Source organism: Hesperophylax consimilis, chromosome 9 (assembly GCF_061612785.1).
Source record: "Hesperophylax consimilis isolate HC1 chromosome 9, BYU_Hcon_1.0, whole genome shotgun sequence".
NCBI classification, from domain to species: domain Eukaryota; kingdom Metazoa; phylum Arthropoda; class Insecta; order Trichoptera; family Limnephilidae; genus Hesperophylax; species Hesperophylax consimilis.
Genome location: NC_142844.1, coordinates 36,279,042 through 36,304,267, shown reverse-complemented (window position 1 = coordinate 36,304,267; position 25,226 = coordinate 36,279,042). Strand labels below are relative to the sequence as shown.

At 33.8% G+C, this 25,226-nt stretch overlaps 1 protein-coding gene across 2 annotated transcripts in view; it reads left to right on the top strand.

Annotated features, from left to right (window-relative positions):
- The first annotated feature begins 1,795 nt into the window (after positions 1 to 1,795).
- The window catches only part of LOC149421292 (apoptosis-resistant E3 ubiquitin protein ligase 1), a 58,938-nt gene continuing 35,507 nt past the window's right edge, over positions 1,796 to 25,226 (top strand). Inside the window, exon 1 of one of the 2 annotated variants that reach the window (XM_089635934.1) lies at positions 1,796 to 2,030. In XM_089635934.1, coding sequence (XP_089492060.1) covers positions 1,853 to 2,030 — 178 coding nt within the window. In that variant the 5' untranslated portion in view covers positions 1,796 to 1,852. Of the gene's footprint in view, positions 2,031 to 5,751; positions 6,237 to 25,226 lie in introns of those variants that run through there. The other variant, XM_089635935.1, reaches the window with a different exon arrangement.

The following is a 25,226-nucleotide window of genomic DNA, read 5'->3' as shown; positions in this document are numbered from 1 at the left end:
ATTATCAGTTATTTTAGTTACAAAAAACGTAAAATGAGCTCTTTTTTTTATGTTCACATTAGATGTTAATGGATTAAAAATTATATTATTTTTTATAACAATAAAAATTAAAGCATAATTTATCACCTTAAAAAAATAGTTTTTTGTTTTAGGATACGTTCAGAAATATTCCATTTATTTGGATTTTATTGCAAAGCGAAAATACTCCGACCTTCTGTCAAAATATGGCTGAGGTCGGAGAAGTTCAAATTATCGGACATGACAAATTATGCACCTGTGCCGAAGTCATACATGGCACTAGTACTTCTCGGCATCTTTCATTGAAATACCAGTTGAACAAGGACAGTATTCCCATCCGATGTCTGTACTCTAAATATTGCAATCCATTTGTTGAGACAGGGAAATCTATCAAATGGAGCCGTTTCTGCACATAGTCGTCACTAAGGGTTTTTTCAAGTATTTTGAGGCTCTAGACGAGAGGTGGCTGCCAAATTCATCAGTGGTTAAAATGGTGTGTAATGGTATGTATTCAAATTATGTAGTGGCATGTAAAAACCTGCATAAGTGTGTGAAAATAATATTTAATAGCTGATGTGTACCTGGTGTTGCTCGAGGTTATAAATGGTTTGGAGTAAAGTTTTGAGATTGTGAATTTGAGTAAACCTGAAAACTGGGTGTAGTTTTAAGATGGAAATAATAATAATTGAATAATTTATATAGAGCTGTTTTTGTGAAAAATCACCTCAAGGGTGCTGTAAATATTATTTTTATGAATTGAAAGGTTTACTTTTTTAAAGTATTTTTTTCACTTGATCGCGCCATCTTCCGGGCGTCCTCGGCGTCTTCTACCATTCACTTCCATGTGATACATTCTCCTTAGACCCCTTTATTCGTTCATATGCCACATTTTACCACACATAAGTATTTGATTCACTTGATTGTGCCATGTCCTCCTTGGGCGTCCCGACTTTTTCAATAATTTACTTCCACATCATACGTTATCTTTCCACCCCTTTCTTCGTTCATCACATGCGCCTAATTTTACCAGACTTTTGTTTCACTTGAACGCGTTATGTCTTTCTCTGGCGTACCCGACCTTTTCTATCAATCCCCCTCTGCATACAACATTATATCGTTTTTAATTCGACTCCGTATGTTTTCCAGTGGAGATATAATGCGTTAAGACTTCCTCGGGCATCTCCGACTTTTTCTACCATTCACTGCTGTATACCCAGGGCTGGCCCTGAACCATATCCAAACGGCGCCTGTCGCGTGTTGTTGACACCCCTTGACCCCTTACGCCAGTGGAAGCCTAGGTAGGTAATCAATAATATTCGGATGATTTGTATGTTTGTGTAGGTCCGTTTCTATAAAAAAATAATCTAAGGGCGATGTGTTTATCGCCTAATTCGGCGCCCGTAGCTTACTGCTTCAATTACGCCCGCATAGGGCCGGCCCTGTGTATACCACACTAAGCAACATTTTATCGACTCGTACGAACACAAGTGTGAGAAAATAAAATAAATAATATTGTATACCTAGTGAAAAGTGGAGGAATTCGTTCTATCGGACTCCAACTGGACTTCGAGCTACGTCACGCGCTTGCAAGCGGCTCGATATGTTTTTTTCCAAAGCGCCAGTGTAAGATTATTTTCTATGAACATTGGGCTAGAACAACTGTAAAAAGAGATTAAAAGAAGAAGAAGTCTATAGTTTACTGCACGACATGTAGCCTCTCGTTAAATGTCAAGTCCAAATTAACAACAATAGAGTTAATTTGATCGGTCGGTGACTTTAAATGGATTCATCTCATAAATACCCATAAAAACCTGTTAAATAATGTTTATTTACAATGCTCAAGGGCGTAAATTTACTTTTGGGCTTGATATTTTTAGTACTTATTTCATTTTCATTCACAAAACTCGTATCGTACCTCCGGGGATCTGCACTTTATACCGGCCGTACAGAAGCTGATGTTTGGCTGGATCAAAATGAATTGGGGGATTATAAACAACTTTTTAAGGAAAAAGGTTAGTCAAATTTTTACTATACAGTTGTAATTTTTGTGATTTCTCACTAAGAAATGCAAGTGGGATGGTCAAATGTTCAATACAACGTCAACGATAAATGTATGTATAATTTATTATTTACCTATAGATGTTTAGTGAAATGCGTAATGTGTTTTTATTATAATTTGTGAAATATGTTATGAACACCCCCAGTTTATTTTTTAGGTAATCTTTCAGAGTAGGACACGCTTTAGGAATATAAAAAAAAAGTTCGATTCAACTTCATTTCTATAAATGATATTAAAAAAGAACATCGGGGGAGATTGTAAAAGATGCATTAAAGTTACTTTTTTTGTCATTAAAGATTTTAAAATAGTACCTATTGGAACCTACTTGGGTTGCGAGATTGCGCTCTTAGTTGATGCAAAAATTCCCTCATCTGTAGGTCATACAATTCCTGCTATTTTTACTATCAAAATATACCCTTTTAGTTTTAATTATTGCCTAAGAATATAAATTCCATAAATAATATGGAATAAAAGCTTTTAGATTAATTTTGACTGTGGTGTAAATAATTTAGTTGAAAGAATAATTCTGCACATCTCGAATCCACTTTTTGAAATTAGAATGGCATTCAACTGTTTGTTTGCAGTAAACTGATATTGATGGTACTTTTTGTCTCGGCAGTGCATTGTGTTTCTCGAGCGTCAATTAATCATCACACCGTATGCAATGATCGCTTTCGTTCCAGGTAGAGATTCTAAATTTGGTTTGCTTGTTTTTCAATTTCTCATCGATAAACATCACAATTAATAAGAAAAAGTTTTTAAATGATTCAAAGAACTGTTTTAATGGAACAATTTAAAAATATTAATTAGTTGATCACGGAATTTCCACTGTTCAGAATGGAAGATACCTAAATCCCGGAGCATGCAGCACCACTCTGCACTATTGAAATGCTGCTTGAGAATTATATTTGGTGAATATCCATGTACGGGAAACTCTTTCTTTATAAAATCAGGATATGCGCAGGGTAGAAATGAACCAAAGAAATTAGTGCACTATTTAATTTGTATAAATTTAGTCACCAAGTGGATGAAGGTAGATACTGACCTTCATAAACCCAAATACTCAACAATATGTACATACTAAAAACTAACTAACTAACCATCAAGCCGGTTCCGAAGGGGTAGGCAGAGAGGACGGCACTTCTTGCCTCATTCATATTCATACATAGTCTCATACAATCTTTTCTATTATCTGACTCTTGACATGGCCCGACTCAAGTATCTGATTCACTTGATTGTGCCATGTCTTCCTCAGGCATCCCCGACTTCCGCTACCATTTGTATTTGCCTCATATATTCTCCTTACACTCCTTTGTTCGCTCATTTGCTCTACATGCCCAAACCATCTAAGCATCTTTCTTAATCTTACTCATTTCGCTTACATAAGCCTTGCATTCTTTGCGGATATCCACATTTCTCACACGATAATACATGGTTTTACCACATATACGGCCCAGGGATCTCATTTCTACAGCATTCAGTATACTTTCATCCTTTCTCTGCCAGTTCCATGCCTCACTTCCATACATAAGGGTAGGTACCAACACTCCACTGTGGACTGTTAACTTTGCTTCTTCGGACATTTTTTTGTGAGCACTAACTGCGTTCAGTCCTCCATTAATGGAGTTACCTGCATTTACCCTTTTTTCAATATCTCTGTAATTAACGGCAAATATTCAATAAATTTCTTTAATTCTATATGGTATACGTAGACAGTATCTATATAGACAGATTATCTGTGTGGAGAATCTTCTTCAGATTCATCGAGATTTTATGATTTCTTTGCTTAATATATTTGGCTTTGTTAATATTTGCCTTATCGTCTGTCGGCTTGAAAATACAACCGGCTCTCGTGGAGGAAGTGGTTCCGATCACACCCGTAATCCCAATACTCTGTCTTCTCAGTTTTCAAATCTGGAAGTGGGCGGCCGCTAGAGCTAAGCGCCAACTTGGGATGCTGGATCCCAACCAGTACCCGGAGCAACCAACCTAGCGCCAACTTTTCAATGCTTGTGGAAACTAAACTTTAGAATAATTCTATAATAAATATTGATTTTCTGCATATTCGCAGACATAATGTATGATTAAATTTAGAATAATTATATAATACAGATATTTATTTATTTTTTATAAAGCGGGGATGGTTTACCATAATTGCCGTGAGCACTCGTGGGTGCTATCTTCCATTTCACCTCATTAAGAGTAAATCGGTTCATTTGTCAAAGTTCACCGGGGTTGTCATTGGATATATGGCTATGCGTCCTGGTTCCACAATGTGTCTTCCTCAGGTAGCTGAGCCTTGTTCCCATGGGGGCGGGACATTGTCACCATTAATCTTAATTAAAATATATTAATCTTAATTATGATTAATTGTCATAATAATTATATAATTAATCATAATTAAGATTAATATCAATTAATTCTTAAATTAGGCCTATCAATTAATTCTGAGATGTAATCAATTATATAAAGTTGATTGTCTGTGACTGGCGGGCGGCGTGGATTTGATTTGTGTATAAATCTACAGTTTTAGTCCAAGGTTGATGAAAATTTGCACATTTCCCCTTTAAAACAAGAGGAAGGTCACTGTCTAATGCTGATTATGAAAAACTCTGTGTGAAGCCCGAGCAACGCCCGGGAGATCAGCTAGGTTGTAATAATTGAAACCACATTTTCCTTAATAATCCTTTTGTAATCATTTTTCTCAAATGGCAGTAAACGAATTTTAAACCATTTTAAACAATGGGATCCGAATTTTCCAACTTGATTTTTCATGGCGAACAACTATTTCTAACAAGAATCTAAAAAGATTTTTTGTTGCGCTTTGTTCTTCAAAAATATTGATACGGGGAAGTAAGGAAGAATCTATCTATACATTACGTATATAAAGAAGATTGTCTGTGGCGGGTGGGTGGCTTTGTTTTTATACAAAGCTTTGTTTTATTCTGAGATTCATGAAATTTTGCACACTTGTCCTTCAAAACGAGAGGAAGGTGACTGAGAATATGGCTTCCTAAAAACTACCCCTATCCCCTTTTTCCACCCCTTAAAACAATATTAATTAATTTCAAAATAAGAGGAAAATTACTGTCTACTTACGGCTAGTAATAAATAAAAAATCTTCAAGCAGTCAAAATTCATCGTATTACGAGTATTTGGGATCGATCAAAAATGGGAACCCTCGCTAACTAAATTATTATTATTATAACGTGTACATATTATTCCAGTATAAATAATATTTTAGCCGTAAGTAAATGTCATTACATTATCTTTGAGAAAGTCGCAACTCAGGAACCGAGGGTGACAAGATTACAAGCCCAAAAAGTTGTTATTCGATTTTTTTGGTAACTGTCCTCGTTACCACCGTTACCAGTAGGTTGCAGTAGGCTGACAAAGGGGATAATAAATCTGAAGGCGGCGATTATTTGCATGCAGCTTTAATAGTGCAGGATGCTTCCGAATGAATGTACTCTCTACGCTCTTGTTGTAGTAGTGTCAATGTTTGATGGATCTCTCTGGAGAAGTGAGTTGGTTGGTTGGGGCGGCGCGCGCACCCTCCCGGGCTTAGCCCCCCGCCCAACCCCCGCCCCGCCTCACCAGCACCACTGCCGCCTCTGACGTCGGCACCGCCGGACTCTTGGCCCGACCATCCAACCCACCCCTTCCCTTAACCTTTCTCCCAATTGTCCGGAATCTTTCACTTTTCCCTCAAAGCTAGTTACCTAAACCAAACCTCGACAAAACTTCCCTCCCTTCCGTCATCCGTCATCCGATTCCTACCCCAGTAACCCAGTACCCCACTAAATAATATTATAAAGGCTGCCCAGGAAGGCGAGAGAACTCCGACCGTTCACCTCACGTCACTTGAATCAGGACCTTCTCTCTGTGTTATGAGAAAACAATAAAGTTGTGACAAATGTTGTGCCGTTAAAGTGATATATTTTTATGTACTAGAAAATGTACACGCGTCAAATATTGCTCAAATCAATTATTGCAATTTCTTATTTTTACACTTTTTTAATAATGAATGTTGTTTTATCGAGTATAACCTAGAAACCGTTAAATTATACAAGTAATAGATTTATCGAAATGTGGTCCTTTGGAGATTCTGAGATTTATTCCATTGGAATGGTCCATCCGTCCAACAGCGCGTCTTCAGGTACCTGAACATGTTTTTATTATGCTAAACTACCCTCTGCCCTTATCACTCATTATCATATCAACCAACCCCTATTGCAAATATCTAAACAAAGCATGCTCTGACCTCTTGTAGGTGTTTACTGGTTGTACTATATTTCCGGATGATTATTGGATTGATCCACTGTTTTTACTGGGCCGAATATCTTTAGAATGTTGTTACGATTGGATAGATCATAATAATTTGACTCTTGCTACGATTGCTTTCATATGTTCGTGCTTCAGGATGTAAGTATCTATGTGATAATATGAACGGCTTTTCAGTTTGATGCGATATGCAGTTTGTTTGAACTAACTTCTTTAAATTGAGTAAGGCGATACCATTCTGAAATCATACCTCACTGCTTTGGTATTAACACAATGCATACCTAATGCTCGAATGCTTGACAGTAATAAATTTCTCACACGTGTCTGCTGATCAGTACATGTAAATGGTTGAATAATAATATTTTGATAAAATCACCATAATCACAGATTTTTTCTTTTGTATAAACATCAAACCTTTTTAAAAATTCTTATGCATAACAAATTGTAACTACTCCCATCAAATCAACATTCGAGAAGTATGAACTGTTATGCAATGTAGTAGATTAGATTAGATGTAATGATTAGTTGTGATATTATGAAACATTTAATATTATTAAAGTATGATATTATGTACAGATGGATTATAATACAACTCCACCAACACCATCTTATTTATTTTTTTATTTATTCATTTACGCCCGTCGGGCTTTTACATTTAACAAGTATAAATTAATTACATAAAACATTGCATTAAAATTAGCATAGTAATAATATTTGTATAGCTTCAAAAGAATATAAAAAATAAGACGGGAAAAAAGGTATTAATTCCTGCCTGGAGTAAATAACTAAAATCAACACAAAAGAAATGTAAATTATAAGTTAAATATTTACATAAAAAAGCAAGTTACAGATTAACTTAATGTATAAAAACACGTGTCACTGTGACACGTTAATCTCCGAAACCGCCCAACCGATTTCAATGAAATTTTGTGAATGCGTATGGTTGGTTCCAGCTTGAAATATAGGATAGTTTTGAACCCGACAGGTAGCGCTGTTGTCGAGATATAAAAAAATCAACGATTCTCATCCTAAAATTCATACAAGCACCTTTAACTTCCCAACGTAGAAGGCGCCCTTTGGCAGGACAACCCATTATATTATAAAATGGAATCCAAATAGCTAAATTAAATTCTAACTGGTTTCTAATCTTTTAATATATAAAAATTCATCCGGCCTATGTTTGTGCACACAAAACTCGAAAAGTAGTCGACCGATATCGCTGAAAATTTCAAAGTTTATTGTTATTGGTGCCAGGAGTGTTTAGATAAGTTCAAATAGTAGAAGAAGTCGGGGACGCCCGATGAATTGTTAGCGAAACAAAATGTTAGATAATTCTGATTTAAATTTAAGTATAGAACAAATAAAAATATCAACGGAATTGATTCCAAGCCTGTGTAGCATTTAAACCGGGGAATTAATATATATTTTTTCAATTTTTAGATGAATGAACAAAGAACAACTCGGGAAGTCTCGTGTTACGATTTGGTACTCGAAGCATTATTAGCTTAGTCAAGTCAGGTGCATCCATTAAGCCATTATCTAATTTGAATAAAAGTACCAAATAGATAATGGTTCTTGTGCAAGATAAGTCGGTTAAATCCATTAATATCATTAAACTAGCATTATCAATTTGGTCAATGGGTATGGATATTTTAAAATTGATAAACCTTAAAAAATTGTGTTGAACTCTCTCGATTTCAATTGGATGTGTAGTATGGGGACCGGATAATGAAATTGTATTCTAAATTAATTCTTACCAAGGAAATGAAGCCAATCTTAAAAGAATAAAGTAACGAAAAATCTTTTACTGTTCTTAAAATAAATCCCAAACTTATTTGTTACATCATTGATGTGTAGGACAAATATTTAATTTTCATCAATTAAGATACCTAGATCTTTGATTTGAGACATTCTTTTTAAGAACAACATTGTTGATGCTATAATGAGACATAATAGAAATTTAATTTAATTTTAAATATATTTTAACCCTAGATCTTTCATCTCTCGTTAGAAGTATTCTAGAATACAACTCTACAATTTGGTCACCTGTCTTTAATAGTCACATTAATACCATTGAAAGAGTCCAACGCAAATTTTTGAGGTGTATTAATTTTAGGCTTGGAATCGCTTTAGAAACAATAGATTGTGATTTTTTATTACATTCATTGACATTGCTTAAGTTAAGTGATAGAAGCAAATTTTTTGATATTATATTTGTATACAAAATTACAAATTATCAGTTGGATAGCCCTGATATATTAATGTTGATTCAATTTCATGTACCTACCATTAGATCAAGGTCCTCTAGTATGTATTATTGTGACAATTAAATAGGATATAACTCGGTAATAAATAGATTGCACAAACTTGGTAACTTTTATGCTAAAATCGCAGATACTAGATAAGTAAAAAGCTGCACCAATAACACATTTAAACGCCACTTATTTCAATGAGGTCTATGTTATTGCTTCTTTCTTTACTGTTATTTTATTTGTTATGTTTTAATTTAATTCTTTAATTTTTCACTCATCAAAATTTAATACTGTACTATGTATTTGTATAAAAAACTTATTTATGTAAATGGCACTAGTGCCGAAAATTCTAAATAAATAGTGGAACGAAATTGATGAATTTAGTAAACAGAAGGCATAACACTTATCGCGTACGTGTATGAAGATTACCATATCCTCGTAGTAATCCTACTTTATACATTTAAAGCTTCCAACGATATTGAATCTTTACTATTTTCTAGAAAACATTAAAGTACGTTACCGAAGATTTCTTGGTCTGTGCATTATCTCTAATCTCTAAATAGTATAAAATAAAGTGGATATCTGCGTCTGTCTGTTTGTGCGCTTATTTCTTCCAAACTACACAACGGATTTTGATAAGGTTTTGACCACCATTTAGACAATTTTTTTCGGAAGGTTTTGTATAATACATTCTTTTTTTAAATTATTTTAATATAGATCATATGGGTTACATTAATACATACATATTTTGCAAAATATAATATTAAGGTTCATAATTGGTCATGTATACCTTATCAGAAAAGAGGAGCTCTTGTGCCTGATAAGGGAGCCACGATTCTTACTTAGATTCAATGTTATAATATTATGTTATGTGTAAAATATATAATAATATATATTTATATATATATTTTTAAATATAAGTTTATATATTTAGAAAGTAGAGAAATGTCGGTGTTTTGTAATCAAATTGTAAAAAAATATTTTCGGGCGCTTTTATTGCTAACGCTGGCTAAACCATATGAGAAATAATATACTACGGCAGGGGTGCTCAAACTTGAACTGCTGGCGATCTACCTCAATATTATTAGATTCCAATCGATCGACTCTGAGAGGCTGCAAGTACAAATTAGTTCGCAATATGTATTTTTTTTAGTCAAGGTAGGTGGAGGTCCGCACTAAAAAGTCAATAAAAAACTTATATTTATTCAAAATTGCAAGTTTATTGGTTCTTACAAAAAACAAACGAGTTGTAGTTTCTAAACTTAACTAAATTACGACTTTGGATGTTGAAGCTTGGCACTGCATGTCCTCAGCATACTTTTCATACGATGGTACGTAATTACCGAGTGCTAATCGCAAGCACGATGACATATGTTCGTCAGTTAGTCGATTGCGATATTTTGACATAGTTATCTTCATTTCAGAAAATGCAGACTCGCACAAGTAAGTTGACCCAAAAATTGCCGTCAACTGAAGGGCGATTTGCCTTAGATTCGGATATTTATCTTCAGATATAAAATACCAGAATTTTGTGTCAGATGCTGTGGCTATGAGATGTATATCTGATATTATCTGCAATGTTCCAGAACACTCCGTTCAGTAACTCAGTCCGCTACAAGCTATAAATAAATAATAAAAAAGAAGGCATGAAAAATGGGAAATTTTTGTCGAGATCGACTCAAAAGGCACTCGCGATCGACCGGTCGATCGCGATCGACCGTTTGAGCACCCCTGTACTACGGAATTGTACATCTTACAAAGGCCTTCAGAAAAGTATATTTATTTATTGTTTCTTTACATTGTATCTTTTTTGCGTTAGAATTTTCAACAAGCCTGTGTTGAGGTTAATAATTTTACAAAATAATAAAAATAAAAGAATAGCACAAAGATTGTATATTAAGAGAACAATATTGTCCCATTAACGATTTTACGAATTTGGTACCTACATGGTACCTATTAATCTAATTCCAGTCAATTTAATACGGTATAATGTAGTAAATTAAAAATTAAATATATATATATTTTTTTTTTACTTTATTTATTTTCATTTCTTTACATATATTATACATATATACATAATAGATAGTATATAATAACATAATATATAATACCAAATAGTATACACAAGAAATGAAAACCCACTAAGGCACTGCCTGAGTGTGGGTAATATAAAACGATTACTATATTTCAAGTACCTAAAGTATAATATACATTAGTAGAAAAAGTTTTTTTTTTGTTTATAGTTATTATAAAAAGTAAAGAGAAAACATTATGTACAATAGTTTATAAAGTTTCAGCAAGTGAGTTGTAGAAAGGATCAATAAATTTATAGTAAAAGCGTTTCAATATCTGCGTCATTCAGCCATAATTTTACCTCTTTAATATATTCTATCTTTTTATTTATCGTTTGAGTTTTTAGTGGTAGAAGGTTAAATGTACGAGGACCAACGAAACTGCTATGTGAATTCATTAATTTAGTATTGGTTTGGGGGGTGTAAAATATATTATTTGTTCTTTTGCTCATTCTGTTTTCATTTATTTTGAAATTATTTTTGTTTTTAAATAAATATTTCATAGTTTGTAATATAAATAATTTACGAATGTTAAATAATTTAGATTCCTTGTATAATAGGTCGGTCGAGAATGTTTTATTTTTGTTATATATGACTTTAATTATGTGTTTTTGAATTATTTGTAGAGGCTTAATAAATGTATCACGTGCACCACCCCATCCTATTATGCCATAAGTGATTGCAGATTGCACCAGGGAGAAGTAGAACATTTTCAATTTTTCAGCGTTTAAAATTTCCTTGAGTCTATAAAATATGTAGGTAAGATATCTTAGTTTAGAAGTGGTTTGATTAATATGTGATTTCTAATTAAGATTAATATCTATTGATACTCCTAAATATTTTATATTTTTGACATTAGCGAGTTCGTTGCACTATTAATTGTGGTATTTGCCTATCTCCTAAGGACAGCCCTCAGCAACACCGGCTACACGTCAGCTAGTCGATTATAATTAATAATTAAATCAAGCCGTAAAATAAAGTTTTTTTTCTACATCTGTTTTAAAATGTCTTAACCCTTAAATGCATGATTTATTTATTTTTCTGGAAAAAAAAATATTTTGAAGATATTTACATGCATACGCAAGGAAATATAAAGATTTTATTTTTTTGTAAAGTTTTAATGATATTTGATAAAAAAAAATGTTGCAGGTTTACAACACCATGTATTTAATAAAAATTAATATGAACAATTTACGTATGAAAAAAAAAATAAAAAAACAAAAAAAAATCCTCAAAACTAATAAGTGTACCGGAAAAATACGAGTTATTACATATAAGTATTGTATTATTGTATCTACTTACCTAAGAAAATCAAAATAATAACAGCAAAACAAAACTGTAATTCTAACATCCAACCAATTCTCGAGAATCTTCACTTTGTTAAAGAAAAAGTGACATTTGACATTCGCGAAAGAAAAAAAAGGTGATGCCACTCGATAAAATATATGCCCGTGAACTTGATAATTCTAAAACGACATGCATTAAGTATACACCAAAGAGTTAAAGGTGGTTTGAACGGTATGTTGCAGTTTTGCAACAGTATGCATTTAAGGGTTAAAACTTGGAGGACTGTATCTTCCTTCCCAGGGACTGGAGTCAACCGCGCCAACAACCTCGCCAAATGCCGATTGGGTAGGACCGACATTTATTCCGTATATTAACCTACTGTAATGTCATCCGATTTCAGAGAAATGCGTGTTTGACCGCGTGCGTGTACGTGATTGCCACCAATTGATAGAATGCATTGTCATCGACAACGAGTCTATCTGTCAAGTTTCAGCTCGGTCGGATTTTTTTTTCTTTCATCTCCGAAAAATAAGTGAAATTCAAATAGATGTATTTTAAAAGCTTCCCGCTTTACATATTTTGCAAACAATTAAAACTCAGTAAGTATGTATCTTCCTGTTCCGAAATGGGTCTGTTTTTTGTCATATTGCCGCCGCGGCTGGTAACAGATTATTGTTGTATGATACCGCAATTATTATTGCAGCCGCATGAATTTCCCCTTGACTCGTATGCTCGTGTAAGCATCCGCATCCATTGTTGAACCGTAGCCATAAAACTGCAGTAGGTTATCTCGCCAAAAACTCTCAATATAGTTCAAATTCTCGTCTACGTCACGTTTTACTCATAACCTCGCATTTGCTATGATTATGTGGGTAATCTTATCATTAGCTAAGGGGGTATTTTGGTTTCTTTTGTAAAAAACAGAGTTTTTTTCTCCTATTATACATCTATTTTAATTAATAATACATATCCTTTTGATTTTTTCCTATAATGCATCTATTTTTATTAATACCTCATCTCTAATTACTTATAGTTATTACAGTGTTGTCACATAATTTGACCCGGAGTGACGTGCATTTTGTGTTAATTGAAATTTTAAAAAGTGACCTAAAAATATAACTAATGAAAGTGCGAAATAACCACGAATTAACCATAAACCTATTAGAAGAAACCTGGAAACAAGAGAGAAACAGTTTCCATGAACAAATAATTGATCCCATTCCTCTCTCATTCACTATAATACATCTATTCTTATTAATAGATTATTTAAAAATATACATTTATTTTTGGTTTGACTGAGGATTGAACCTTTCTTACCAGGGACTGGCTCTTGACTGTTGTAAACTTAAAAAATGTTTAAAAAAAAACTAAAATTTAAAAAAATTGGTTTGTCGGAGGTTTTAAATTTCTTTCCCGGGGACTAGAGTCAACCGCGCTAACAACTGATCCAAATCCCGATTGGGTAGGACCGACTACTGCAATATCATACAATTTAGTATATGTTCACGTGTGTATACGTGATTGCCACAAAAAGTTGATAGAATGTATTGTCGTCGACTACGAGTGTATCTGACGAGTTTCAGCTCGATCGAATGTCGGGAAGTGGGTTAATTTCCGCTTCCAAGAATTGTATTCATTCACGAAAACAAATGTTTAATTCAAACTATTATACGTTATAGCCTGGATATAAAATATCACAAACTCTTACTGGCGAGGTCTTGTAATAATGATTTGACCTGTCTTTGATCGTTGGGGTGAAATAGTGATGGAAGAGTGCTCGTCAATATCCGTCGATACCTCTTTATTTTTCTTTCAACATAGAGTACTAATAAATCTCTCTGTGCTAATAATAGACGCACTTAGGCCCCACTCCCTTCCCCCTTGTCAAGAAGTGACAAAGGCTTTGCCCACTGTAAATATGATATTGTACTGAGGCACAATACACAAATTATGATTTATTAACATGAAGAGCTCTTAGCTTTTCCTTTTCCTTGGATTATAATAAACACATTTCGCGGACAGTAGTAATTTATGTCAGTTCGTTTATTCCTTGGGAATAAGAATCTCGGAGTCCCTTTTTTATTTATTTTTTGCCTAACCTTACCTATCTTCTAACTGAAATACCATTTTTTTTATTTGTAGTTAGTTCTAATAGTTAAAATTATTTTCAAAGTTTTATTTTTTCTCCCAAAATCGCACAAAATCTATGGACGTGACGTGTGACGTCACCAGTCTCAAATATAAAACGTTTTTTTCAACCGGCGCTCTATTTTGTGTGGGAGTTGACGTTTGACATTTTTCATTCATAAGATTACCCGCTTTTAGCATTGAAAACACTAGGTAAAATGTTAGCATCTCGTCTCTATTGTTATTGTATTAAACTAAAGTGTAAAAATACAACCATGACCCCACCCGATAAACAATTTACCGGTGTTTAAAAGAGTGCATTACTACGAAAGAAAAATACATTGTAGACCATATACATATTACTCACGTAGACTGGTTGTGATGTCAGAATCAGCAGATTCGGTCGTACCAACAAAACGGTGTGTTTTAATGTGATGGTGTTTTATTCGTTTTTAAATGGCGATTTATAAATTCTACGTGTAATAATACATAATAAAAATTTATGTATTCAGAATCAGCGTTTATTGGTCTATATGAAAATATTTTTCAGTGGAGTTCCATATTTGGACACGCATGACTATTATTTAGCAATGCTGGTGTTTGCTTGGAACAGGTAAGAGTAACTCCATTGTTTTTCCACGTTGTTCCCGATACATTTTTTATTTTTGCTAATTCAATAACTGTGGATGGAGTTCTGCATGTTCGGTGACTTGGTGGTAGGTACCTACTGTTTCTGCGATTTAGTGCTTTTTGCAGGAATAATGACAAATGCTGATTGTAGGGACAAATGTAGAACTTGAACATGAATCGTCCACACGACCCCTATGTGAATGATCTCTTATGATTCCTTCTGAAAAATGCTAACATTCAATGTAATGACATAACGTTAAAATATTAGGATTTTCATGAACACCTATTCCGACATCGTGATAATATATTCATAATTTACTAAAAGTTTATCAGGAAACCTATTAATTCATTCATTAAAGCCTGCAATCCCGTTTTAACCGGATTACGAATAATTTGAAGAGATTTTCAATAAATTAGCAATTATTAGATATTGTTATAATGTGCCCGTGATGATTTCTAACAGAAACGGTTCTATACCAATTTTTATCGCCCACAAAGTACTTTCCTCTAAAAGTACCTTCTTCTAAAAGTACCTTAATGTATTTGAATATTGATTTTGAAAAAAATAATACGGAGAAACATGGCACTATTTCGTAGTTTCATCTTAGTTGATAAAATCAACTCACTTTTTCATTTTTGAAATACGCCATGTGAAGGTTTCCAATGACAATAAATTGATTCCCAAGATTGTACTTTCTGCGGTCTAGAAGTGGGAACCTTAGATCACATATATTTTGGTTGTCCCTCTCTAAACAAATATCCTCTCTTCCATCAAGCCTTATCTAAAATTGCCTCCTTCCATTCAACATCTCATCTCTTCTAAGCCTGAACTCGACTCCAATATTACAAATAATTATGAAATCAGCCCATTTATATAAAACTAATATATAAATTCACCTTCCCTCTCTCTATAATTTGAAATGATGCCCTAGAAACATGACATAAAGGTTAAATAAATTCATTTGTAGCCCTTCACCACAAAATAGGTAAATATTTGGTTGGTAGTTTGCATTATCCGTCTAATAAACTCCCCTATCTTAATGGAGAATTGAATAAGAATTGCGACCCAGCATGTATACACGTCAGGTCGGAATTCTGTGTTTTTCTGCCAGTATTTCAATGGAAGATGCTCCGAATAACTAGCCTTATTGATACCTTCGGCGTCGGGAGAGCGAGCCAATTTGTGCACAGTAGCTCGGCTATAAAATGATTTTTAACCTTTTTTTCTTACTCTTACTACAATAGTTCATTCCTTAATTTCCTTAACACATTGAACGCCATGTAGGTCACCGGTGACCTCATAACGAAAATCGTCATTTTTCTCCCATAGTGCCAAGACGGTCACCGGTGACCGCAGTTAATTTTCTTGATTTTCATGGAAAATTTTGATAAAAAAAAGGAATACATTTTGATGGTCGCCGAGTATTTTTTTCAAATTTAAAATGGTAATTTTTCTTCATTTCCACAATGGCGTTCAACGTGTTAACCTGTTAACCGGGCGGGACGTATAAATACGTCAAACGTAAACAGTATCGGGTACGGGTAGGACGTATAAATACGTCCTTGAAATATATGTTGCGCCCTGGAACAAGCGGGACGTATATTTCCGAACATATCACACGGAAATTGAGTTTTTAATTTTTACATATTTTAATTTGTTAAAATCAATGTTTCTCTTTTATCTGTGTGCTTTTATTTATTGTTCTGTAATTATAACCTTTTTTATATTTTTTGTAATCTTTATAATTGTTTGTAAATATTCTATTTTTTTAATTCGATGTTTTCACTTTTTTTGATGCATAAATAAAAAAAAATTAACGTCCACCGGGCGTGACGTATTGATACGTCCTAATGAAGGAGTTCGCGCCTGTTATATGCTGCGTAATTCAAAACTGAACTCCCCGGTTAACAGGTTAAATACCCTTCTCTCTGCAGAACCAAAGGAAACCGCAGTTCATCCTGTGTTTATAAATATAATAAGATACACGCATTAAAAGATAACATAAATAAGTATTAATATTTTAGTTTGACCCTGCGTCTCGCCATAATACGAGTATGTTGCCTATTACGTTAGTTTTATTTGAAAGGCACCTTGATGTACCTACCTGCGACCTAGCAGCACCCAGCCACCGGCCCTCTGCGTGTTAACTCATTCTTCCGCCTTATTCCGTATCATTACCGCCATTTAAAATTATTATAAACCAGGCACAGACCCGTGAATTATCACGATACTATAATTTAAGAAAATGAAATTTAATTATTTTTGGGAAAGTTGACATCAAATTTTAAAATATACATATCATAATAAAAAAATGTTAACAATGCCAACTATGGACACCGCTGATAGTGTATGGTATAATTGTGATTTTTTTAGTTACCTACAGTATGATATCTTGAAGGACATAGGAATAGGATAAAAGACGGGAGTAGGTTATTATTTATTTTTTCTATACATACATTACAGTGTCTACCAAATATTTACATTTGTATATAATAGATAAATTATGGTGTTTTTTTATGCTAGGTGTGAGGTAGGTTTGAGTAGGTGACACTGTGGTGGGTAATGTTATATGTTTCGTGAACACCTCACTGGGAGAACCTGTGCTGAGGTGTTTACGTGGTTATGATTAAATGGTACAATATGTATTTATGTGTATTGGTTTAATTTTCTTATATAAATGTAAGTTGGGTTTTTATTTTTTTTAATGGTACATTGTTATTTAAAGATAAGGAAAAAAATATTTATTTATATGCACATATATATATATATATATATACATACGCCCATGTATACACATACATACATAAATACACATATATGCATGCGTACACAAATATTTATCAGATCATTGATTGGAAGGTAGATGGAGTGATCTAGTTTTGAGTCCTGTTGCGTTGTGTAATTTCGTCCCGTATGGTCGAGTTAAAAATGTTAACGTGGTATAAGATAAAGGAGATCTGTACAGAACACATCAGAACAGGGACAATAAGGAATTCCAGTTAATTAAAACATAAATTAACCTTCTATCTTAAATAACGGTATTTTATTTGTTTCATTGATTTCATCGTCAAAATAATTTTCAAAGCACGCCTAAACGATCGGAATCACGCGGGGTACACGTGACGTCATACGTACCTCGGTTTTGTCGGTCAACAGTAAGGTCAATCCCACTCGGGTCTGTCAGAAACCACCGACCATCACAGGGCGTTTATGTCACTTACGGTTTTCATCGTTTTAAGTGACGTTATTAATTCTACGTATAATATATACATATTCAGAATCGGCGTTTGTTGATTATACACTTTTTTAAAGTATAGTATTTTTTATTCAAGTTCCCTATTGCTGCAGAATGATCAAGAAAAATAATATTCAGGAAAACATTTTACAGCAGTAAAATAATATTTTTCATGTTCGTGATCAGTTATGTAAGCTATCAAAAATAGTCTTGACAAAAACAGTTCCAATTTTGAAAACAACAATGAAGATTTTTTTACTTGTATTTTCGACTCGCACTAGGCGTCCGTATTACGGTAGTCGAAATTTGTTTACATTATTAAATTTAAAAGAGTACAAAGAGAAAAATTGGTATTGCTTATTTATTAAGAATTTCTTCAAATTATTGGTAATCCAGTTAAACACGGGATATCAGACAGTTTCCTGATAAACTTTTAGTAAATTCGTAATAATATCGGAACACGTGTTCATTCAATTGCGTTTGTCTTGATAATATACCGGGTGTTAAGGGCCGTTCACAACAAAATTTCATTTACATTTTTTACTCCAAATAATGTTTGGAATCACTGTTTAAAGTAACGTCCCTTAACACCCTGTATAATGACGATATGCGAATATGTTAGGATTTTTACAAACATGTGTTCAGACATCGTGACAATACATTATTAGGTATTTTTCTAAAAGTTTATCAGGAAACCTATCAATTCATTCGTTGAGGGCCTGCAATCCCGTTTTAACCGGTTTGAAGAGATTATTAATAAATTAGGAATATTTTTACCCGTAATTTTTCTCCGTGCATGAAAATAATTTTCTGTTATATTATACTATTATAGATTTGCACTTTATCGCTTGACTGAATTCTTGACACATCAGTTCCAATTTTAATGAAAATAATGACAATTAAATCCGAGTTCAATTATCCAGATTTACAATCACAAACAGACACACAACCGCAATTAGTATTTTTGACGATTACGTTCAAAGGTGTAGATGATATAATTTTGTATTAGAAATGTTTTTTTTTTACTAATTGATCTTCTGCCAATACGAATGAGGTTTGAATGTAGAATAGAGTTCATATTCATTTTGTATTAGGAATGTTGTTTTTTTTTACTAATTGATTTTCGGCCAGTACGAATGAGGTTTGAGAATGTAGAATAGAGTTCATATTCATTTTGTATTAGGAATGTTGTTTTTTTTTACTAATTGATTTTCGGCCAGTACGAATGAGGTTTGAGAATGTAGAATAGAGTTCATATTCATTTTGTATTAGGAATGTTGTTTTTTTTTACTAATTGATTTTCGGCCAGTACGAATGAGGTTTGAGAATGTAGAATAGAGTTCATATTCATTTTGTATTAGGAATGTTGTTTTTTTTTACTAATTGATTTTCGGCCAGTACGAATGAGGTTTGAGAATGTAGAATAGAGTTCATATTCATTTTGTATTAGGAATTTTGTTTTTTTTTACTAATTGATTTTCGGCCAGTACGAATGAGGTTTGAGAATGTAGAATAGAGTTCATATTCATTTTGTATTAGGAATGTTGTTTTTTTTTTACTAATTGTTTTTCGGCCAATACGAATGAGGTTTGAATGTAGAATAGAGTTCATATTAATTTTTGTATTAGGAATGTTGTTTTTTTTACTAATTGATTTTCGGCCAATACAAATGAGGTTTGAATTTAGAATAGACTTCATATTAATTTTGTATTAGAAATGTTGTTTTTTTTTACTAATTGTATTTCTGCCAATAGGAATGTAGAATAGAATCTTTTATGATAAATATAATAAGTACTTAGATATTAATTATTAATTCTTTACTGTTGAATATTATGTTTTCAAATATGTATATGGAAATCGAGAAACAACGTTTCCGTTTGATATTTTTTGATGTTAGGTCGTCAATAATTCCAAATTCAGATTTATTCCTTTCCTTTGAAAACGCAATCCCATTGACTTATCAATTAACGGAATTGGCCTCGCGCCAACATGTTGACGTTTTAGCAATTACGTCAATTACCCCGGCTTAAAGGTCTCACTTAATAACTTGACGGAGGAAAACTACAACACAGTGTTTTTGTGTATTTTTTTTCAGTACAGATTAGTGTTACGTAAAATACGATTTCAGAATGAATTTTTATGAGATACTCAAATGAGGTGTCGCAAGTCAAATGAGGTGAGGTGTGAAGTTAGAGGTGTGTAAGAGACAAAAAAGAGCTCATTTCCCCAGAATATTTTTGTATCCTGGTGGTGGCTTAAAACGCACACGAAATAAAATAATCTAGGGCCAAACATTTGTATTAATTAATACAAAGCATTTTGTGGTGATGCAATGAAAAAGAGTTGAGACAAATGTATTTTGTGAGGTGGTGGGACATTTCACGCTTTTGTATGGAACATTTGTGGTGCAACTTGTATGAGGTACCCAACTAAACCCAACACTAGTCGAAAAATCTTGTTTATTATTACTCGATCGATGTTAGTTCCTACCATTATAAAGTTAGACCTCGTTTTTTCGCAGAATTTAATATAGACAATACATCAATGAGACAAAGTCATCAAATGGCAATGCAGCGTAATTTTAGTTTTTTGGCAGTTGAGTGATCAGCAGAAGAGGAGAACAATAATGTTGTTAAGCTTGTCAGCTGATTACAATTTGATAGAAAGCTAAAACAGATCGGCGTTTATCGGAAAATGTTTAAAAAATAGCTCTGATTGGCCATTCGATGCAATGTTACATTTGAATTTCTGTGAAACAACTGGGTCTAAGTGTAAAAAGGGTCTACATTACGTCCCCGACCTTGTTACTCAATACGCCAACAGTACATATGTGATATTAATAATTGTTGTTAAAAATGCGATACATTTCTTTTTTATACACCAGCTTAGTTTAGTATTGAATGCAGTATTGATAAACCATCTTAAGTGGTTACGAACACACAATCAACCAATTGATCGTTCGGATTTAACCCCTCAGGTTAATTTGTTCGGTTTTGGGAACAGACAACTATTACCCGTAGAGTCAATTTGTTCGCTTTTCGGAACAGCTTATATGGTCTCATAGAAATCGATGTATCTCCCTTACCGGCATACTTAGAACTATGAACTAAACGGTGTTAGAAAGAGTAAACACCAAGCTTTATATTCAAATATTGATGTTAGTACACAAGATTTTGCTTATGATAGCCTGCGATAAGCGAGCCCTAAAGGTCTCAGACAGAGGTGTGAAATCGTCGGATCACGACAATAGAAAGAATTGTAATTTTTTTTGCTGGATTTTATTTAGATATTGGAGCCAGGAAAGAGTCTAAAAGGGTCGAGAGGATATACTAAGTGGCATGAATGGCTAGGAAGTGACTAGAGAGACTAAAATAGACTAGGATGAGGTGATTTTGCACAGCGGTGCTGCCAAGGTCTGTTATCTATGTGAGGATATTGTATCAGCGCTCTTTATCAGCAGCAGACACATACCTGAACGGATGACGAACCTCGTGCTGGCACTGTTGGTGGACGCTGTGGTCTCTCTCGCTGTAGCAGCTGGTACAGTTCCTTCGCCACCTAGGATTCTTGCAGCAGAGTCTCCATCTTCTGTCTTCGTCGAACGTCACAGCGGTGCTGCCAAGGTTTGTTATCTATGTGAAGATGTTGTGTCAGCGCTCTTTATTGGCAGCAGACACATGTCAGCGCTATATTAGCGGCAGACACATACCTGAACGGATGACGAACCTCGTGTTGGCACAGTTGATCTAAATAACAAATGTAGATCCTAGGAAATAAATTGTACAGCGCCCTTGAGGTGATTTTTCACAAAAACGGCGCTCTACAAATTATCCAATTATTATTATTATTATTATTATAATAATTAAAACGCAGTTAAACCTCTATGAAACCAAAGCGCAATTTGAGAAAAAATTATGAAACTGACGAATTTTTTTATTAATTATTAAACGACAAAGAAGTGAGGTGGCAGTAATGTTAATAATACATTTGTATTAATTATTAATAAAAATCCTAATCCTAGAAATATCTATTATTAAAAATCCTTAAAAATTATATATTTATTTCTAACAATACAATTTGAAAGCCATTCCATCACATTTCAAAGACAGTTTTTAGTTTTCTCATGCGTTCAGAAATATCTCATTTATTTTAATTTTTTTTAATACACACAAATTCTCGACAGCATCTTTAAGAAATATAACGGTAAATATACCAGAGGCCTTAAGGGTTAAAATGCATTACATTTGAGGGGATGGCGTGACCTCCTTAGTTCATGTAGGCCAGGCTTGCTGATAGCGTGACTTCCCGTTCCGTGGCACACGGCACTAGAAGTGGCAGGCAGCTGGTAGCAGTTGGCATTGTTAGCAAGCACCACTTTTACATAACCTACTCGTGTATCACGGTCACTAGTCGGCAAGAAACATTCCGTACTTTGGCTTCCAGTGGCGAGTTACCGTGCGAGATAAGGCTTTCAAAACTGACCTTTATTTTTTGTGCAATTATGTATGAGGTCATTTTCATGGCAAATCACACATAAGCAATATTAACCCCCGCGATAACACGTACCTACGTTATAATTTTAATTACGTAATAACTTTTTAAATCTTGGAAATGGCAACATTAATCAGTATGTTTCAGTCAAATGACATGTAAAATACTAGTGTACATAATTTTACTGTACAACCCCTAATCGAGAGTGGCGATAGCAATGTATGTTATGCAGGTACAACCGCCATCTAAAAGTACCTATGTAAAAATTCGTTATTTGCAAAAAGGTATTAGGACCCATTAGACCTAAAATGCTCACCCCTCCTCTCAAGAGATCTGACCTATTCTGGCAACCATATTTGAATACTTGCCAATTCTTCTCTTTAGCCTATGAGATAAATGCACGATATCAACGTCGTTTACATGAACCGTCTTACTCATAATAGTAGTATAAATATGAAACGGGCGTGTAAAGTCGGGTTAGTAGAAAACGTTACTTATAATCGTTGCGGATGCGTGTACCGGCTGTATTAGTAGCTGCCAGATTTATATCGGCTGGCCCCTCAGTAAAGCTTCAGCATAGCGGCGGTAATATAAAGAATGCTCGAATTTTTTCGCGAAGTTTGACAAATATCAATATGTCGCGTAATGAATATGTAAAAAGCAATAATACCCATTTGAAGTACTATCCGAGGGATATTTTAAATAAAAAAATACCGAAGCAAATATGGGACGCATAATTGAATTTGCAGGATTTCAATGCAAATAAAAACATTACAAATGTCATCTGAAGATATGTGAAGTTAGCAACGAAAAGCGAAATGCGAAAAGCCACGTTTTTTGAGATTCGTAACAAAGTGATGCCCGTCTAAAACAAATTTTAGCCTGAACATACGGCCCTCTTATTCGTATAGCTGGAGTTTTGCTGATTCCGAAAGCTTCTGCCCGCAAGTCTGGCTAATGGCTACGGGCTACGGCGCACCTCTAGATCTGACGAGCTACGCACTCTACGCGGCTACGACACCCTTCACTTTGCGTGCGCTGTATCTGTAACGAAATTACACAAAATACGACCCGCGATCTCTGCTTGCTGTTCTCTTATGAATTACACTAAATGATATTTGAAGCATGAATGAAGCTGTGTATTTTTCTGACATTTTATAAAAATAAAACAGGTTCGTAAATAATAATATCTCAAAATTGTGATTATGTTTTATGGAAACAACCTTATTTATACCTAAAAATACAAATATATTAACAATAAGTCAAGTTATAAAATTGCAGAAAACCTTAAAATAATCGCCCGTCCACTGATCTACTCCTTGCTATGCAATTAAACATGAAAAAAATACGATGATGGGTAGATCTCATTACAGTAATTACAATTACGTACCAACACAAAAAATCCGTTATTTATATATTTATTTGGGAAACATATTTAGTTGGGTATTGGAGTATTTACGTTGTTGCACAGAGAAATATGAGTATTGCTGATTTATTAAAATCCTGTTGAAAAGGCGATAGGTGCAGACCATTTCCTAATAAACTATTAAACACTATGGAACACGTGTTAATGCAGCTGCGTTTATCATGTTATTATATAATGGCGAAATGCGAAAATATTAGAATTTTTATGAACACGTGTTCCGACATCGCCATAAAACATTAATGTTTTGCTGATAGTTTATCAGGAAGTCTGTCAATTTATTTGTTAAAAGCTTCCAGTCCCGTTTTAACAGGAATACCAATAATTTGAAGATTTTTTAAAATAAATTTGCAATATTTTTTATCAGTAAGTTTTCTCCGTGTGGGTACATATTTTGCATTGACTGTTTATTTGATTGCATCAACCAGTGGAATATCCGCATATAATTTTTTTTTTTCAAAAATATGCAAAATGTAAAGGAAAAATAAATCAACCCGTAAAAACAAAGTTTTTAACTATAAATTTCAATTTTTGGCCTGGTTGTGATTGACTAGTGGCCAATATTAAAGATTTTTATTTGGTTTGACTAAGGCTTGAACCTTCCTCCCCAGGGGCTGACTAAAATAATTGAACACCGCTAACGGCGCTAACACCTAAGCCAAATCCCGATTGGATAAAACCCAGATTTATTTCGTATATTTACTGCTGTAAATTATTAAATATAATGTTATCCACCTCCGTGGTCGAGGGTTAAGACTCTCGCAATTAAATGCCTTACAACTCAACCGCTACAACCTTGAAAAATTGTTTTCCCCAGCACCTCAATAATAATAATTCTGCCCGCTTTGAGTTTTTAATTTTCAACAACAAACGCGCCGGTAAATAACATTAAGGAAATCATCCCTAATCTAACTTCCGGTTGTTTATGGCCTCTAACTCTAACCAAGGAGAAAATAGTCAATTAATCGTGGGCTCGACCTTCTTCCAGAACTTCTCGAATCTAGGTTCGTCTTTAACAAATAGCAATTCTGTGATTTCATATTCATTGAAAAATATAGCAAGCACCAAGACAAAAGATCTATGTTTTGTACGAATCTACGCTGGTACTTTCCTTATATTTCATTGCTGTTTTTCTCGGATGCTAGAAGGCGACACAAGACTAATGACGGGGGTTTGCTCTAAGCTCACATTTTAATTAACGTTACTAAAATGGCTTTTTTTCAGACCGATACTCACATATGTAAGTTATATATATATATTTAAGATTAATACAAACAGTACCTTACCATTAAAATGTTTTACGTAAAACGGTTTGAAAATTTTATAAAACGTTTTTGAAATATCAAA